The sequence below is a fragment of the Vespa mandarinia genome, chromosome 20 (assembly GCF_050613455.1).
Source record: "Vespa mandarinia isolate Hongniang chromosome 20, ASM5061345v1, whole genome shotgun sequence".
Taxonomy (NCBI): Eukaryota; Metazoa; Arthropoda; class Insecta; order Hymenoptera; family Vespidae; genus Vespa; species Vespa mandarinia.
Window position 1 is genome coordinate 2,696,132 of NC_140829.1, and position 18,869 is coordinate 2,715,000.

General features: G+C 27.3%; 2 protein-coding genes across 7 annotated transcripts; one reads left to right on the forward strand and one right to left on the reverse strand.

Moving 5' to 3' along the window:
- Positions 1-179: 179 nt before the first annotated feature.
- LOC118447353 (PHD finger protein 14) lies at positions 180-8,644 on the reverse strand. Of its 3 annotated transcripts, none has more exons than XM_035879211.2 (15): positions 8,509-8,644; positions 6,530-6,876; positions 4,875-5,039; positions 4,482-4,721; positions 4,039-4,250; positions 3,805-3,959; positions 3,432-3,706; positions 2,911-3,366; positions 2,541-2,829; positions 2,235-2,466; positions 1,948-2,135; positions 1,660-1,798; positions 1,260-1,552; positions 995-1,103; positions 180-354 (listed from the first exon to the last, which is right to left on the reverse strand). In XM_035879211.2, exons 2-15 carry the CDS (start codon positions 6,570-6,572, stop codon positions 334-336), a joined length of 2,817 nt encoding a protein of 938 aa, XP_035735104.1. In that variant the 5' UTR covers positions 6,573-6,876; positions 8,509-8,644; the 3' UTR covers positions 180-333. The 3 variants fall into 3 exon arrangements, with proteins under 3 accessions (XP_035735104.1, XP_035735102.1, XP_035735106.1); XM_035879209.2 differs by having other exon boundaries at positions 4,482-4,724; XM_035879213.2 differs by lacking the exons at positions 6,530-6,876; positions 8,509-8,644 and adding an exon at positions 5,318-5,523 and having other exon boundaries at positions 4,482-4,724.
- LOC118447344 (DNA-directed RNA polymerase III subunit RPC1) lies at positions 8,470-15,839 on the forward strand. Of its 4 annotated transcripts, XM_085663049.1 has the most exons (21): positions 8,721-8,738; positions 9,557-9,658; positions 9,832-9,967; positions 10,058-10,207; positions 10,310-10,645; positions 10,721-11,053; positions 11,123-11,260; positions 11,368-11,565; positions 11,647-11,883; positions 11,981-12,314; positions 12,395-12,644; positions 12,742-12,971; positions 13,075-13,425; positions 13,543-13,711; positions 13,789-14,128; positions 14,212-14,399; positions 14,461-14,608; positions 14,691-14,843; positions 14,925-15,125; positions 15,222-15,355; positions 15,611-15,836. In XM_085663049.1, the coding sequence occupies exons 2-21, from the start codon at positions 9,615-9,617 to the stop codon at positions 15,696-15,698; spliced, it is 4,158 nt and encodes a 1,385-aa protein (XP_085519175.1). In that variant the 5' UTR covers positions 8,721-8,738; positions 9,557-9,614; the 3' UTR covers positions 15,699-15,836. The 4 variants fall into 4 exon arrangements, with proteins under 4 accessions (XP_035735079.2, XP_085519176.1, XP_085519175.1 ...); XM_035879186.2 differs by lacking the exon at positions 9,557-9,658 and having other exon boundaries at positions 8,470-8,738; positions 15,611-15,839; XM_085663050.1 differs by lacking the exons at positions 8,721-8,738; positions 9,557-9,658 and adding an exon at positions 8,574-8,592 and having other exon boundaries at positions 15,611-15,835.
- Positions 15,840-18,869: the final 3,030 nt, after the last annotated feature.

Below are 18,869 nucleotides of genomic sequence, written 5' to 3' on the forward strand. Positions count from 1 at the left end.
ATTATGACGAAAAAATATATAATTTTTACAAAGAAGAGAAACATTATTGGTTTGTATTTACAATATGATTCATTATATATCCAGCATTAATAGAAAAAAGTTGGAATTTGAATTATTATTTTGAAATATTTCTACACTTTTCTTTTTATACTAACTTTGTATTTATTATTTATATTTTTATATTTATTTTCTCTTATTTATTTATTTATTTTTTAATTTTATTTTTGTTTTTCTTTTTTACTTTACAAAATTATAATGACACTGAGAGATAAATGACATTGCCTTTGAATAAGTGAATGCAGTACTATGGCTGCAGACGTAAAATGGGTGATATTAAGTCTCTGACTCAGAGGCCTGAAATTAAAGAAATACGTTTACTAATATGAATTTGTTATATTTATTTAAATTGTCTGCATCCAGTGACAGTTTTAGAACATAGATGAGAGTATTGCAATATATTTAAATCTAAGTATACAACATACTATTTAGATTTCTTGTAATACTGAAAATATACATTAAAAACGAGATTATATGCGTAAGAAGAAATTGTTTTTCAAACATAATAATATTAACGAAATTTTTATTTTCCAAAGCAATGTATGAAAAAATATATCTTTTTCATTAGATATCATACATTTGCTTCATGAAAATGTAATTACTTTTTGTAAAAAATTGTTAACTCTAATAATACAGTAAGCCAATTTTACTTAATTATTTAAAATCTACTTACTTGTGGATAATTTAACTCAACGCCAAAAGTATTTGTTTATATCATTTTGTTTTGTTTGTTTGTTTTTTTTCTCTCTTTTTTTTTTTTGTTTTTTTTTTAAAGCTCTTTTGTACATCATTATCGAAAATAAAAACAGATAATAATAATAATCTGTATGGCTGTTGAGCATAATAATTAGTCATATCAGCTCGCTTCATTAGAGAAATATCTCACTTCTGTGTCCGAAAACATCACTGATCGGATGATAAGAAAAAACTAACTTACACTAGGATCGCAGTCAGCACAATGCCAAGAATAGCCTCTTCTTTTAGGAGATTTTTTCACTGGAGGGTCTAAACACGTGAAGTGATAGCATTTTTTGCATTCATCGCACCTACAAAGTACATAATATTTTACAAACAATAAAAATAAGTATAGAAAATATTCGATTATATACGCAAACAATAACTTATACTGTAATATTAAATATAATAATAATAATAATAATAATAATAATAAAATATTGTAGATTTTTAATACGATTACTAACATTACAAGATTTTGACTGGTACCAGGTGTATCACAGACATTACACTGTGTAAGAAGATCCGCGTCTTTCCCTCTCTTTACATTTCCAGTTTGTAATCTCGTATTATTATTGACGTTACTATTACTAGATGTATTCATTGTAACAACATTTGTGGTAGGTGGTGGAAGCGGTGGTGGTAAAAGTTTAAGCGTTGGCGGGGGTGGTGTAATTTCTGTACTTGTTGATGTGGCAACAAACATTTGCGGGCTAGATTTTGAAGCTACATCTCCGTCCGGTCGTGGAATTGGTTTTATCTTTATCAAAAAAGAAAAAAGAAAGAGAAATTATATATATGTTAATAAAAGTATTTAATTACTTAATAGAAACATAATGTTATTATAGAGATAATAAATTAGTATACTTTTATAGTAATTCGTCTATGAACTTCTGGTTGTGCTTGTAAATCTGGATTTTCAATATCAAGGCTTTTTCTTTTATGTTTTCGTTTCCTTTGTTTTACGCCAGTAATTGGATCAGGGGTATACCTCTTATGCTTTTCTCTAATAATAATAGTAATAATAATAATAATAATAATAATAATAATAATAATAATAATAATAATAATAATAATAATAATAATAATAATAATAAATCATGATATTTCATATTATATAAAATTTGTAAAATAATTATCCAAAATAAAATATACCTTCGCCTTTTTTTTGCACTTCTTTGTGAAACAGATTCTGTACCATCCGCTGAAGCCACCATATATTCAGGGGATCCTTCTCTTGTTGTTATAGTAATATTATTAGTACATTGTTGATTATGTGTCGATTCCGCTAATTGAATTTGTTCTGTTACTGAAGGTTGCGGGCACATAGGTTTTATAGTTAACTGTAAATTAGTTTCAATAAATTTAATAGAACGTCAAAATAATAAATAATAATGTATTAAAATCAATTTAAATCAATGTTGTTTTAAAATAAATAATACCTTTGGTGTTGTGGGTGTATCAGGAACAGTAACGTTCGTCACATTGTTAAGCGGTGTAGATGCATTTTTTGATGTTGTTGGTGTAGTCGGTGTCATAGGTGCTTGAATCTCTTGAGGTGGCGTAGACGTTAAATTAGAATCATCTTTACAATGCCTTAATTTACGAGGAGCCGATGTATCTACACGTTCAACCTCCGATCCAGAAGATTCTTTATCGCACTCGGAACACTGCCTGTTTTAATAAAATCATAAATAATAGAACGTTTCATTAAGTATATAACATTTACTTTATAATTATAGACATACCATCCCATAAGTTTGGTTTTTTTAGGCATACGAGATAGAGGAGGACTTAAACACGACAAATGGTAATGAAGATGACATGTATCACATTTTGCAAGAAGATGTTGATTAGTAGATCTTCTACATATGCCACATTGGTGTCTCAAAGTCAATTCACTTTTATGATTTTGATCATGGGCTTGACTACTCAGTACTCTACCTTCGCGTATACCTTCTGCTCCTTTTCCCACCGGTAGCGGAAAACCAACACCCATTTTTAATGCAGCTGCAGTTGGTACTCCTAATCCCGTACCTTAAATAAAAGCAGATTATTTTTTTCTCCAATTTGTATTTTAATAATTTTCCATTAATTTGATATTTAAAAATCATTTACCAAGTGTAGGCGCAATTCTTGGTTTGGCTAAATCTGCTATTAGAGGCAATGGTTTAACATAGCCACTATTTCTTAGCATTTGATGATACAAGTCAATTTTTTCTTTTAACGTAACGTTTACCCTAATTTGTTCTTCATTGTCCTTCATCACTTCATCGTATTTTCTATCTAATCTTTGTTGTTCATTTAACAATTGTGAATTAATATCAAGTAGCTCCTGCAATCTTCTTTTCATTGATGTAACACGTAAATTGCGATCCAAATAATATCCTATGAACTCCACACTGAAGGCTGGAGGAATATGCCATTTTTTTCTTACATCCACTAACGCTACAAGTTGTGCCTCCTGTGCTTCTAATGCTGCTGTATCAACGCCCATTAATTCAGCTTTTTTCGCCAATTGACGACATGCAGATGCAGATGTCGTTAAAAGACGAGGCATCTTTTGAGTCGGTACTGAAAATAATGATTGTTATTAATATTAAGAAATATTACAATGATTGAACATGTTTATAATATACCCCAAGGAGGTGGACGAGATGCTTTATGAGCTAAATATTTATGTCTGTGCTTCGCTAATTTTCTTTGAATTCTGCGCTGTTCCTCTGTATCCAAATGATTTGGTTGCTTTAAAAGTTGTTGTCGATATTGAGCACGTAATTGCAATGCTAACCAATTGCGTCTGCGTCTACGAACAAGAAGTTTATCAGAATGTAATTTGCAATGTGCATAAAATGGATCAGCTTGATCCACTTCTTCACTATGTGCTTCCGATAATAAACCCTCTCGTTGAGCACTGGAAACAAACATTATACTTGTTAAGATTCCATACTAATAATATAAATATTGATATTACTAATGTGATATTACTCTAACGTGTAAAATATATCTTACCAAGTAACATGAAAGTATGTGTGACACATTCCAGCATCACATTCAATGCAAACACCGGTACGAGCAAAACGTGCATCTTCACATAAAGAACATTGCTTTGCACCCCATTTGCTATATGCCATTTCGAAAAGCGTTACACTTGATAGCCGATCCACCTAAGATAAATATATAATTATATAATGTATATAAATATATACAGTTATAAATTTTCTTTCTAAATTATAAATAATTTACTTCTCCAAAAGCTACACCAGGTACGTAGAGAGCACAAACTAAATGAACCCATTTCCCTACATCGGTTTCTTTAAAAATTCCACCTTTATTAGGGCAAAGTTCACACGATGGATCTTCAATGCCTGCACTACATGCTTCACAAAACCATGGGGCTGATTGACACAAAGAATCAGTACTGGAAAAACTCTCTACGTCTGATACGCCATAACATCCTGTAATATATTGATTATTGATTATAATATATTGTAATATATTAATTGGCTCTTATAAACATGTATATAAGAAAGTAACAAGAAAGTATTTCTTTATATTTATATGCTGAATTTTTCACAAGGCACATACTTTTATTAAAAAAAAAAAAAAAAAAAAAAAAAAAAACAAAAACAAAAAAAAAACAAAAAAAAAAGAAAAGAAAAGAAAAAAAGAATGTACTAAAAATTTACCTTCATGGACACTGACTCCACATCCATCACATTCAACAATTTCATTAATATCATCACTTCTATCACCAAGACAGCCACAACAAATAAGCATTTTGTTCAATTTTTCATCTAATGGTCCACCTTTTATTGCTTGTTGACGAGCTTGTTCTATGACGTCTCCTACAGTCAGACCAGTGTTCTCTTTTGTACTTAACAATGGATCAACTAAAGAATCATCTGATTCTTCTGATCCATCTTCTTCTTCTTAAAGGAAAAAAAAAAAAAAAAAAAGAAAAAAAAAAAGAAAAAAAAAGAAAAAAAAAACAAACAAACAAAAAAACAAAATTTACATTTTAATACTCTCACTAACAATCAATGAAAGAAACGAATTAATTTTTAAGTTAATTAATCAACCTTTCCCGATATCATTAGAATCTACTGAGTCATCATCAGATTCTTCACAATGATCTTCAATTCTAAAATCACTATCATCAGAGCTTTCACCTAAATCAAAATCAAGTAATGATTGTTGTGCAGATCTAATAGGCTTTACTCTTCTTTTCTTTGGATCTCTCTCAACTGTAAAATAATAACAGTTTATTATTTCTCTCCATATACAAAAAACGTATAAGGGTTATTTAAAAAATAAATTTTATATAAAGAAAATAACTAATTATTTTATATAACATATATATATATATATATATATATATATATACATATATGTATATATAAGAAAAATAAACATTTAAAATCCAATAATACGCTTAACACAAGTTAATAAAGTGGTAGTAAAAACGTCAAAGGAAGGATACTAAGGTTATGTTCGTTACTTATTAAAAAAGAAGAATACATACAAGAACTGTTCATTGTATCTTAATTCCGATTTCTTAATGTTCTATACAAAATACAATTAATTCGTATTAATATTGACTATAACATTTATATTATTATTTTTCTTTTTTTTCTTTTTTTTTTACGATTTATCTTTTAATTACAATTACAGTCGATTGTATGCTTAAATGCTATATCGTTCTCTATAGGACTCCTACCCGTCACTATGTGAAATTATTTCTCTCTCTCTCTCTCTCTCTCTCTTTCTCTCTCTCTCTCTCCCTCTCTCTCTCTCTCTCTCTCTCTCTCTCTCTCTCTCTCTCTCTCTCTCTCTCTCTGTACAAATGCAATATGTGTTGTGTCATCAGTATATTGCGTTAAATGAATTTTAAAAGTAATTGTTAGACGTACTATGTATATATATAACACACCAAACAAGTGCTATGAAATCGATCAAAACAACTCGATCTATTCATTCATACATTTTTTTTTTACATAAGAGTTCACTGTTACTTTCCAATCTTATTTACACAAGACTCGAGTATTTTGTTAAAGAAAAAGAAAAAGAAAAAGAAAAAGAAAAAGAAAAAGAAAAAGAAAAAGAAAAAGAAAAAAAAAAGAAAAAGAAGAAAAAAAGAAAAGAAAAAGAAAAAGCCAAAAAAGAAGGAAAAAAAAATAAAAAAATAAAGATAAAAATAATAAAGAAAAAAAGAAAAAAAAAAGAAGAAAGAAAAAAGAAGAAAGAAAAAAGAAGAAGGAAAAAAGAAAGAAAAAATAAAAATAGAAAAAGAATACATAAGTAAAACTTACATTCATTAATAATAAGGAAAATAATTTTTCGTTGAAATATAATCAAAATGAAGATAACAAATTGTTTTTCGTTTAGTGTCATTATAGTACATATAAATCATGCTAATGGTTATATATGTATATAAAATGTATCGTTCGTTATAGAATAATTTATCATCGAAAATATATATATTTTCATCATAAAATTAATATTTCATAATATGTATTTATTTCTGTATACTACGGTACAGAGTTAGAAATTATTTATTCGTATAAAAATGTATAACAATATCATTAACCGATCGTTCTTCATTCCCTAATGTTGATCATTTGACGAAATATTAAATGAAAATAATATAAAACTATTTAATAGAGAAATAATCGTGGATTTTTTCTCTATAAGATTCTTTGTTTTTTCTTTTTTTTTTTTTTGTGTGTGTACTTACTCATTGTTTTATATAAAAATCCTACGTCGTCCTCTTGAGACATTCTTCTTCAGACCACGAAAATGTATCTTAAAGTCTTCAAAATAATGCTTATATCTCGATTTTCCGTATTTCTTTTTTAATCACAAAATATACTTATATATGTTTCGAGGTTGTTGACATACGATAAGTCCGACAAATCGTTTCATATCAGTTCACTTGAATTATTATGTCAATATTTAAAATAATAATACGACGTAAGGAAGTTCATTCTTCGGTGGTACATGTTATCCTTTTGACTCTGTTGTAAGTATGAACTTCTGCTTAGGTTCTCATCGTCAAGTCGCCATATTAACTTTTGGAAAATCCTTTAAGCGGGATGTTCGAAAATACGAAGAAAATATGAAAACGAATAAAATGTATTTTAAATATATAATTATGTCGGTGTTTTTTTATTAAAAATTAATTAATTTTTTTAAAAACATTTAAAGCGTTTAAAAGATTAATAATCTTCTTTTTGTCTATCTCTTGTATATTTCACTTCTTGTTTTTTTTTTTTCTTTTCTCTCTTTTTCCTTTCTTTTCAAATATAATATACAAAAACCTATGACATTTAACGAAGCTAAATATACATGAAATGAATCATTTCCGTGAAGTAAGCTCATTGATCTCAATGGTACGACTCATCCTATTACTCTTTTTCTTACATTTATAATCTCTCGCTTGCTTCGCAAGTCTATCAACAAATAAGAATTTTTCCGACAATATGGCGGACGACTGTATATTCATATATATATATATATATATATATATATATATATATATATATGAAACGTTAAAAATATTTTTCATTGATCATTAAGCTTTTTTCATGATTTTTTTTTTCTTTCTTTTTTATTCATTTATTTATATAACATTATATCGTTCTAGAGATTTTAAAGTGAACATTCTTAATTTTTTAAACGCTTGAAATTGTTTCTATACAAACAAAATCATATAAATAATATAAATAATATTATCAATGAGTAATAATATTATTTTGTAGAATCGTTAAACGATATTAATTATAAAATTATTGAATTTTTATTTTATAAATATAATATATTTTTTATTTAATAAAATCTATTTAATGCTTGAAGATTACTGAATGTTATAAAAAATTTATTGATGTTATATACGATTCGAGCGAAGTACAATGAACAGCCTTAAAACACGACGACTATTGGCTTATCATATATACTCGAAGACCAATAAGAGAAACATTGGCGGGATATTAGTCGTAATTTATCGATAATTACAAATCATTTTATTTAGATAAATGATCGTCGTATAATTTTGTTATAATTAATGAAAATATAATTTTACAATTAACCAATGTACTCGTATATTTTCATAAAATTTATATAAACATAAACAATATTCTTATCTTGATGATTATTGTATATTAAACTTCGAACGTTGAACATTGTAAACGTTAAGGCTATTCATCATCTCTGGTTTTATAATGGTTTACACCAACAATTTCAACAATAAATTCAAACCTAATTCTTGATTGATTACGATAAATAATGTCAAAGGAGTTATCGACTTTTACGAATTTTTCGCAAAGTTTTATTTTCTTCGGAGGAAAAAGAAAATGAAATCGTCTCAAAAATGCTGTTTTGGTTTTTTAAAAGTGCTATATTGCTATTCTTCACCCTCCCCTTGCCCCTTGTTTCGAGTAAAAAAGTCTGAAAGTTCTATCTCATAGGTAATATGGAAGTGAAGTTATATTCTGATTTTTATTAAAATAATATATATATGTGTATACATATATATATATATATATATATATATGTACATATATATATATAAGTATAAATTTATTCAATTATTATTTTCGCCAAAATAATCAATAAAATTTTATTTTGTGTTTGTTTTTGTCGCAAATTTATATAACGTTCATTATAATGTATATTAATTAATATTTATTCTTTATGAATTGTAAAACAAATGCGTACCGGCGCTGTGTTCTATTTAGCACGGATCACTACAAGATATACGTCACCATCAAACAAAGATATAAATACAAGAGACTGAAAAGTGTGAGTTCTCTCAGTTCACTAAACCAATACTTTTACCCTATACTAAACCAATTGTTAAGTTACGCATACAATGGTCTAACCAACACAAATTTATCCATCGATGCGATAAACGCACGGCAGGAGGATAATGTTAACCTATCACGCCTGTAAGTAAAAACCTGTAGTTTACATTTCCTCCATACCTGTCGCTGAAGTCAGATAGGTTTCATGATATCAAAAGCTTCGTCCTTTTCACCGCAGATTTGAAGGGGCGCTACTGTACAAAATTTAGTATTCATTAAAATTGTTGAAAACAAATTTTACGCTAACAATTAATTCAAATGTAATTCTTGAATGATTTTGACGGACGAGATTTTCAATTTAAAGACAAAATTTTAAACGAGGAGTTGTTTTTTCTTTTTTTTTTTCTTTTTTTAATTTTTAAAAAAACTTCATTTTCTTTGAAAAATTCAATCGACGCCAAAAAAATGGTGTCCTTTTTTTTTCTTCGAAAATAATTTATAAATAAAAGATAGATTTTTTCAAAATTTGAAAAAGCCAACTTCCCGTGTAAATCTTTATCTTTGAAATAAAATCTGTTTCGTTAAAATTAGATAAATATTGTAATTGTATTTTCTATTGGCGTAAACCAATATAAAAGGAGGGGGTAGCGAACGGCATTAATGTATTTTTCATTTTCTTAATGGAATTATAAAAATGTTAAGGTCGAAAATTATTTATTAAATTGTTTTGATTAAATTCTCATTTTTTTTTTTTTTTTTTTTTTTATATTATTAATATCTTAAAGTTCATATATACATTTATGCGTGTTACAAATTGGACAAGCATAGGTATGAAGGAACGTAAACAAACCGGTCATGTTTCATTAGTTATCTTTCCTTCGAACGATCGGTGTGGTTAGCACGTGTGATCTAAAATAATTTTTTATTTTAATAATATTATTTCTCAATATATATATATATAGATTTTACCAACGTTATCAACAATATTATATTATTTATTACAATTATTATTCATAAAAAATGGTGAAAGAACAATTTAGAGAAACTGATGTCGCCCGAAAAATGTATGTATAATAATTTATCAAATCTTTTTGTCATTAACATACGTAGATGTTTATTATTATTATTGTATATATAAATATATATATATATATATATATATATTTATATTACTAGATATTGTATTGTATAAAAGTTTGATAAGCAAATGATATTTAATTCTTTTATATTTTATTAGATCACATGTATCTTTTGGGGTGGATAGTCGTTATAACATGGAACGACAGGCTCATATCCATGTTGTTGCTAAAAATTTATACAGTCAAGATAGTCAACATACTCCTGTGCAATATGGTGTTCTTGATAAACGCATGGTATGTAAAAATTAAAGGTTATATTTATAAGATATAAAAGTTATGATACATTATATTATCAAGTTATTAATATTTATTATCATTTCGTAGGGTACTTGTTCTAATGCAAATAATTGTGGATCATGCGGTAAATCTTTGAATGAATGTATTGGCCACTTTGGATACATCGATTTAGAGTTACCAGTTTTTCATGTTGGCTATTTTAGGGCTATTATTGGGATTCTTCAAAGTATTTGTAAGGTAATATATAAATAAATGATTTTTTCTTTTTTTTTTTTGCTATAACGATATAATTTTAATAATATTTATATATGACTTATAATGTATACTTTTAATTCATAGAAATGTTCCCACGTAATGTTGTCTGTAACAGATAAAAAACGATATTTGTCCAAAGTACTCAATCCCAATTTGGGATATCTCACACGTAAAGCATTAAGAAAACAAATTTTAGAGAAAGCTAAAAAGACTACAACTTGTCAAAATTGTGGGGAGCTTAATGGAACTGTAAAAAAAGCTGGATTACTTAAAATAGTCCATGAGAAATATAGAACAAAGAAAAAAGCTGATGCTATTGTTCAAGAAAAATTATCAGAGTACAGCAATGTAATTGAAAATAATAAAGAATTAGATGGGATACTTCAAAATGGTATTGTTAATGTATTAAATCCTTTAGAGGTAAGATCTTATGATGATATTTCAATGAAACTTATCAAAGAATATAAATTTTTTGAAATAATAATTTAATTGTAGGTTCAAGGTATTTTGGAAAGAATACCAGCGAATGATATTCCTCTCTTATTGATGAATTATGAATATGCTTTACCAAAAGATTTGATATTAACAAGAATACCCGTACCACCAATTTGCATTAGACCTAGTGTTGTATCAGATTTAAAAGCAGGCACAAACGAAGATCACCTTACTATGAAATTATCAGAAATTGTGTTTATTAATGATGTTATTCAAAAACATAGACAAAGTGGTGCCAAAGTGCAAATGTATAATGAGGATTGGGAATTTTTACAATTACATTGTGCTCTTTATATTAATAGTGAAATGTCAGGAATACCATTAAATATGCAAGTGAGTGTTATTGTTAAAATTAAATCAACATTAGACAGATTAATAATTATTGTGATATATATATTATAGCCAAAAAAATCTGGCAGAGGATTGGTTCAAAGATTAAAAGGAAAACAGGGACGTTTCCGAGGTAATTTATCTGGAAAACGTGTGGATTTTTCTAGTCGTACTGTGATCTCACCAGATCCTAATCTTAGAATAGAACAAGTAAGTTTTGTTTCACATGAACAACTTGAAATTGATTTTATAAATTAAAATTAATTAAAATTAAATTTTACTGTAATAATCTTTTTATAATAATCGAATATTTGTAGGTTGGTGTACCTATTCATGTTGCAAAAATATTAACATATCCAGAAAGAGTTAATCCATCAAATATGGAATTAATGCGCAAGTTAGTTAAAAATGGCCCTGATGTACATCCCGGTGCAAATTTTGTACAACAGGGAAAGACGCAATTTAGAAAGTTCCTTCGTTATGGTAATCGTCAAAAGATAGCTCAAGATCTACAAGTAATAATCTAACTTTATTTTAGTAATTATAGTTCGTCATATTTTATGAGTTAATTTATCCACTACTTATATAAATTTTAGTTTGGTGATATTGTCGAGAGACATCTTAGGGATGATGATGTAGTTTTATTCAATCGGCAACCTTCATTACACAAATTAAGTATAATGGCACATAAAGCAAAAGTATTAGACCACAGAACATTCAGATTCAATGAGTGTGTTTGCACTCCTTATAATGCAGATTTTGATGGTGACGAAATGAATCTCCATTTACCTCAAACAGAAGAAGCAAGAGCGGAAGCTTTGATATTAATGGGGGTAATGTAGATACATTAATAATTAATTAATTAATTGAATAAGATAATAGAAAGTATTTGATCAATATGTTATAATTAATAATTATTATATTAATTAGAATAAATCTAATTTGGTCACACCCCGCAATGGAGAATTATTAATAGCAGCAACACAGGATTTTATTACCGGTGGATATCTTTTAACGCAAAAAGATATGTTTTTAAATAAAGCACAAGCATCTCAATTGGCAAGTTGTCTATTAGCAGGTTCAGATGCTAATATGAATATAGATTTTCCTAAACCAACAATTTTGAAACCATTACAATTATGGACAGGCAAACAGATTTTTAGTTTGATTATGCGACCCAATGAAGCCTGTCCAGTGAAAGCAAATTTGAAGACAAAGGGTAGAGCTTATACTAGTAACGAAGAATTATGTATCAATGATTCATGTAAGACTTATATAAATATTTTTTATTTTCTGTTATTAATAAAATACAATTTATTATATAAATGAAGTAATATATTGCAGATGTTATTATTCGCAACTCACAGCTATTAGCAGGTTCCATGGATAAATCAACATTAGGATCTGGTTCAAAACAAAATATCTTTTATATCCTCTTTCGTGATTGGGGCGAAGATATTGCCGCAACAGCAATGTGGAGATTAGCTAGAATAGCAAGTTATTTTCTTATGAATAGAGGCTTCTCTATTGGTATTGGAGATGTTACACCAGGTCAAGGTCTTCTCAGAGCTAAACAAGAACTTTTAAATGCTGGGTAATTTTAGATTTTTATGAAAATTGAAAATTCAGAGAATAATTATTCATCATAAATAACATCATTTTTCTTTTCTTTTTTTTTCTTTTTTTTTCAGTTATTCTAAATGTACAGAATATATTCAACGTATGGAAGAAGGACGTTTAGCTTGTCAACCTGGTTGTACAGAAGAAGAAACTTTAGAGGCAATGATATTGAAAGAACTTTCTGTTATACGTGATCATGCTGGTAAATCCTGTTTAAAAGAACTTCATCCCAGTAATAGCCCATTAATTATGGCATTATCTGGCAGTAAGGGTAGTTTTATTAATATCTCACAAATGATAGGTAAGCTTTTATAAAAACAATTCTCATAACGAAGTTATTATATAATATAAAATATTATTATATTTTATATTGTATTATATTTTATTATTATTAAATTTTGTAGCTTGTGTCGGTCAACAAGCTATTAGCGGTCATAGAGTTCCAAATGGTTTTGAAGATCGAGCATTGCCTCATTTTGAAAGACGTTCAAAAATTCCAGCAGCCAAAGGTTTTGTAGAAAATTCATTCTACTCTGGTCTTACTCCTACTGAATTCTTTTTCCATACAATGGGTGGAAGAGAAGGTCTTGTAGATACAGCTGTTAAAACTGCAGAAACAGGATATATGCAAAGAAGATTAGTCAAGAGTTTAGAAGACTTGTGCCTTCATTATGATATGACAGTACGAAATGCAGTAGGAGATATAGTGCAAGAAATTTATGGTGGCGATGCATTGGATCCAACATATATGGAAGGTAAAAAATAAAAAACAAAAAAAAAAAAAAGAAAGGAAAGAAAAGAACTAATTGTTTTTTACGTCGATAATATCAATGAAACGATCAAGAGACTTTTGTATATTTGAACTTTCATAGGGAAGGATTGTCCAGTGGATTATAAAAGGGTTCTTGATCACGTACAAGCTAAATCCCCGTATAAAGAGGAGGAACCATTGGATGGTCCTAGCGTGATTAAAGCTACGAATGAATTGTTAAATTCCGAAGAGTACGAGTGTCTCAGTGACGAATTTAAACAAGAATTAGCGTAAGAAATATTACGATAATATTATTTAACAATTATATTTAACAATTTATTATTATATAAAATTATATTTTAAATAGAACATTCCTGAAATCTGTTGCACGTAAAATAGCACGTTATCGGCAAAATATTAAAACAAATTCACCTGTATTGTCGCATCTCGAACGACTTACTGTATCACAATTAGTCGAATTTATCCATACTTGTAAAGAAAAATATATGAGAGCTAAAATAGAACCGGGTACAGCGGTGGGTGCACTTGCGGCACAAAGTATCGGAGAACCGGGTACACAGTTAACATTAAAAACTTTCCATTTTGCTGGTGTAGCATCAATGAATATTACACAAGGTGTACCACGTATTAAAGAGATTATAAATGCAAATCCAAGAATTAGTACTCCTATTATTACAGCAGCTTTGGTAAGTATAGCTTTTTTTTTTTTTTTTTTTAATCACGTCAATATTACTATTACAATCGTTTATCTGTATTTGTGTATTAACAGGAAAATGATACCGATCCTGAATTCGCAAGGCGTGTGAAAGGTAGAATAGAGAAAACAACATTGGGAGAAGTAACTCAATACATCGAGGAAGTGTATTTGCCGGATGATTGTTTCCTATTGATTAAATTAGATATTGATAGAATAAAATTATTAAAATTAGAAGTAGACGTCAATTCGATACATTATTCGTAAGTATTATTATTTTTATAATTACATCAAAGGGAATTAATATGATTGATAATTTTACAGTATTTGTACTTCAAAATTAAAACTTAATCCAAAATTCGTTACTGTAAGAAGTGATTCTATTATCACTATCAGTCCTAATAAACAAAAGACTAGTTTAAATTATGCTCTTACACATTTAAAAGAGATAGTGCCTAATATTGTGATTAAGGTAATTATAATTTATGGATATATATATGATAAGGAATTTCTATTTGAATATTACCTTAAATATGTATGTTAATGATATCTAGGGATTACCATCGATATCTAGAGCAGTAATACATAACGACGATTCAGGTGGTAAAACAAAATATAAATTCTTCGTTGAAGGAGATAATATGAGAGAAGTTATGGCAACAACTGGAGTTTTAGGCACCAAAACCACATCTAATAATACGATTGAAGTATGCGACATCTAACGATAAACTTGTTAAAATAGAACAGTATATGAAAATAAATTATATTTATTATATCGATGTATATAGGTATTTAAAACACTTGGTATTGAAGCAGCAAGAGCAACGATTATGAATGAAATTAAATTAGTAATGGAGAATCACGGTATGAGCATTGACAGACGTCATGCAATGCTTGTTGCAGATTTAATGACAAGTAGGGGTGAAGTACTTGGTATCACAAGACAAGGTTTGGCAAAAATTAAAGAATCTGTTTTAAATTTAGCATCAGTAAGTAAAACATTTTATATATTAAATACTAAAACAAATTTTTTAATTACTATGTATATATATACATATATATATATATATTTCCTTTTTTTTCAGTTTGAAAAAACAGCAGACCATTTATTCGATGCAGCTTATTATGGTCAAAAAGATATTATCTGTGGTGTATCTGAATCCATTATAATGGGTATTCCAGTCCCAGTAGGAACTGGAATTTTCAAATTATTACACAAATATCCTTTTCATATTAATATTTTAATAAAATACATTTATATATATATATATATATATATATATATATATATATATATGAATATATACATATATTATATATATTATATATATTCTATATATTATATATATTATATATATTATATATATATTATATTGTATATATATATATTCATATTTTTCATATAATAACAATATTAGTTATATATATAATCTGAATATATTTGAAAAAGTTATTTTCCTTATTAATTAAATACAGCAGATAAAGAGGAACCAAAAAAACGAGAGTTAATATTTGACGACGCCAGATTTCATAAAAAGGTTCCAAAAAGTACAGCAGTATAAAAATATATAAATTGTTATATTTTTAATAATAAAAAGTTATTTAATGTTAAGAGAAAAAAAGAATAATTCTTTTATTATAAATTTTGTATATTTTATATTTAAAAAAAAAATTTCGAAATATTCATTTTGGTATTTTAATTGTTCAAAATAATGTGTATGTATTCGACATCGAATTTTATGTGAATTCTATTCTGACTGATTAGATAAATCTGATGCAAAATTAATACTAAAAGGATGAAATGTGTCTTTTCTTTTTTTGTATTTTTTGGTATATGTATTTGCAATAAAAAAAAAAAAAACAAAAATAAAAAAAACCTAATTTAATATCTTAATAATTGTATTATAATGGAACTAATTGTTAATGAGACCAATAAATTAGACTTTCATATAAAAAAAAAATTCATTAAGGCTGTTCATCCATTATTCCTGGTTTTATATGTTAAAACATTTATAAAATATCTTTATTATGGGGGAAATATTTATTTAATAATTTTTTTTTTTTTTATAAATTTTAAGATCGAAATATTATTCATTTATTTTAAAATTATTTTTATATAGTTTTGACTGTAAAGTTACGGATGTGTGATGACCTCTAATGTGTGTGTGTGTGTGTGTGTGTGTGTATAAGAAAGACTTATTCGAATTAGCAGGTAAGAAAAACTTATCTAATTTCACGCTACCAATTAATAAAATTTTTAATGGCTTTTTCGTTTTTAGATTTTATGTGGTATGCTATTTTTTAATTATAGATAAAAATATTAATAAATTAATTCATATATACGTAAAATGATGCCCTGCGTATTGGAATCAAAAATACCCGCTCATTTCGACGCAACCAATCAACGTTCTTTTCAATTCGTGTGTCATGTTGGAGATCGTAATGAGACTTCGTCATTATATTAATTACAGATAATTAACATATATTTTCTGACCATCTTCCAATATATCAATCGATTTTTAAATAAATAATTTCTAATTGACTTTGTTGAACGAATCTTGACAAAATTCATCTTCATGGAAAATAATCGTATGCGTGTTTAAAGACATTTTTCTTAAAAAATTTCTTTTTTTCATTTTTTTGAGCATTATTTTTATAAGCATCAAATTTCAATGATTAATTTTCATAGTTTGAATCAACAAAGTATCCGTTTCGACGATTTTTAAGTTCATATATCATATTTTTAATATTTCGATATTTTCGTACATTGATTTGAAAAATTATAAGTTTTCGCGGTTGTGTTCAGAGTACAAATGGCGTACTGCGCATGCGCGAGGTCCGCTTAATTTCTTTACTGTTGGTGAACCTGCCATTTTGAATTACATTGTCTTACCGATAGCACTGGAGCTTCGCCGTCTCATTAATTACAGGTAATTAATATATTATTTTCCAACGTACAACCTCAATTTATATATCAATCGATTGACAAAAATGCGATTTCCATACGTGAATTGTTTCCAATAGTCGTGGTATCGTTTATTTTAAAAGATATCCGGGAAAATAAAATTGGCATCTCGACGATTTCTGTGAGTGGTGATGGGATTGAATTGAGAGGGAGATGCTTTTTGTTTCAAATTTTCTTCATATATTTTTTCGCAATCGAAATATATTTCTTTCTCTTCTATTAACGGCGCCCTAATTAATAATATTTCATTAATTAGCGTTGCGTTCAATTAAATTTCGTCTTATATACAATTTTCATATATGTATATATATATATCTTTTTACATATAGATATCTTTTTTACCGACACATACGGAACATACGCATATATACATACATATATATATATATATATATGTACGTAGGCAATTATCTACTTTGTTAATATTAATCTAATATTTTTCAGATATTCAAGAAGCACCTATGAATTGAACAAAATCTATGTAGTAATATCAACGCAACTACTCCTTTACATGTCTCACGTACACGTATAAGTAAGTCAATTTTATTTTTTAATAAATACAACGAGATCAAGAGCGAGAACGAAAGCGAGAGAGAGAGAGAGAGAGAGAGAGAGAGAGAGAGAGAGAGAGAGAGAGAGAGAGAGAGAGAGAGAGAGAGAGAGATAACATTAGGATATGTATATATATTAAAAGTTCTCCCAACAATTACGTAGACATTCATTATTTACGGAATTTTTAGTTTTCGATAAGCAACAAAACAAAAAGCTATCGATACACACACACACACACACATTTTTCGATTAGTACAGCCAGCATACACACATGCTCCGAGTATAAATACAATATAAACAGTATAAACACAGACATAATATGTATCATATTATATGTTTATATATACGCTGTACTATTCGAAGAATTTAACAAATATCGGCTACATATAAAGCATATAATATGTAAACAATCAAAGGACAATCCAAGAGTGTACGCCAATGACACACGACTTTCTTTATTCTTATTTTTACTAACGAATTATACGTAGTTCTTGTTTTTATTTGCGGGCTTTGCAAAGACGTGTTCAGACATCTGCTACTATTTCTTAATTCCGACTTCTTAATTCCAATTAGTTCAATTTACTATTATACAATTTATATTAAATTACGTATAACATTTAATAAGACTTGATTTAATCATTTATGATTTATTAATTTTAATTTATATTTTATATATTCTATTTTCGTTTATTAACCCTTTATGGGCTCGTATAACTTTAACGTCACATTTTAATTTATCGAGATTTTACCAAATAATTATAGCTTTTTTCATGAGATGGCGTATAAATCTTGTAATTTAATTTTTTTTTTTTTGGATTTAAAACAAAAATTCGGCCCACAGAGGGTTAATGGAACATATATTAATGGACAATTTTTAATAAATTTTTTTCTCATCATTTATGATTTTTTTTTTACAAGATTTATTATCAAATTTTATTACAATCTTTGCAAATTAGATGAATTTAAAACTGTACGATCTTTTGCTTAATTTTTTATTCATGAAGGAATAAAATTCTATCCCATCTCGAAAAGTTGAAGTATTTTAATTATAGTCACACGTGTGATTTGGTATTTTATTTGAAGTAAAATATTAAAGAGTCATGTAATTATTATTATAGTTAAAATTCTGTGCAACTTCGGATTTTTATTTTTTTATTTTTTTTTAAATCGTGTGCCTCAAAGAATTGTTAAAGCAATTATGTTCATTAAGTTTTTT

What these genes read in the sequence shown, in the direction of transcription:
- LOC118447353 (XM_035879209.2), bottom strand. Translation starts at nt 6,572, where the DNA reads ATGTCTCAAGAGGACGACGTAGGATTTTTATATAAAACAATGA. An exon ending in TTCTAATGATATCGGGAAAG is followed by an intron (nt 4,725 to 4,874) that starts GTTGATTAATTA and finishes TTTTCCTTTAAG; the next exon opens with AAGAAGAAGATGGATCAGAA. An exon ending in ACCAGTCAAAATCTTGTAAT is followed by an intron (nt 1,104 to 1,259) that starts GTTAGTAATCGT and finishes TGTACTTTGTAG; the next exon opens with GTGCGATGAATGCAAAAAAT.
- LOC118447344 (XM_035879186.2), top strand. Translation starts at nt 8,485, where the DNA reads ATGAATTGTAAAACAAATGCGTACCGGCGCTGTGTTCTATTTAGCACG. An exon ending in TAATATCTCACAAATGATAG is followed by an intron (nt 12,972 to 13,074) that starts GTAAGCTTTTAT and finishes TAAATTTTGTAG; the next exon opens with CTTGTGTCGGTCAACAAGCT. An exon ending in CTATTATTACAGCAGCTTTG is followed by an intron (nt 14,129 to 14,211) that starts GTAAGTATAGCT and finishes GTGTATTAACAG; the next exon opens with GAAAATGATACCGATCCTGA.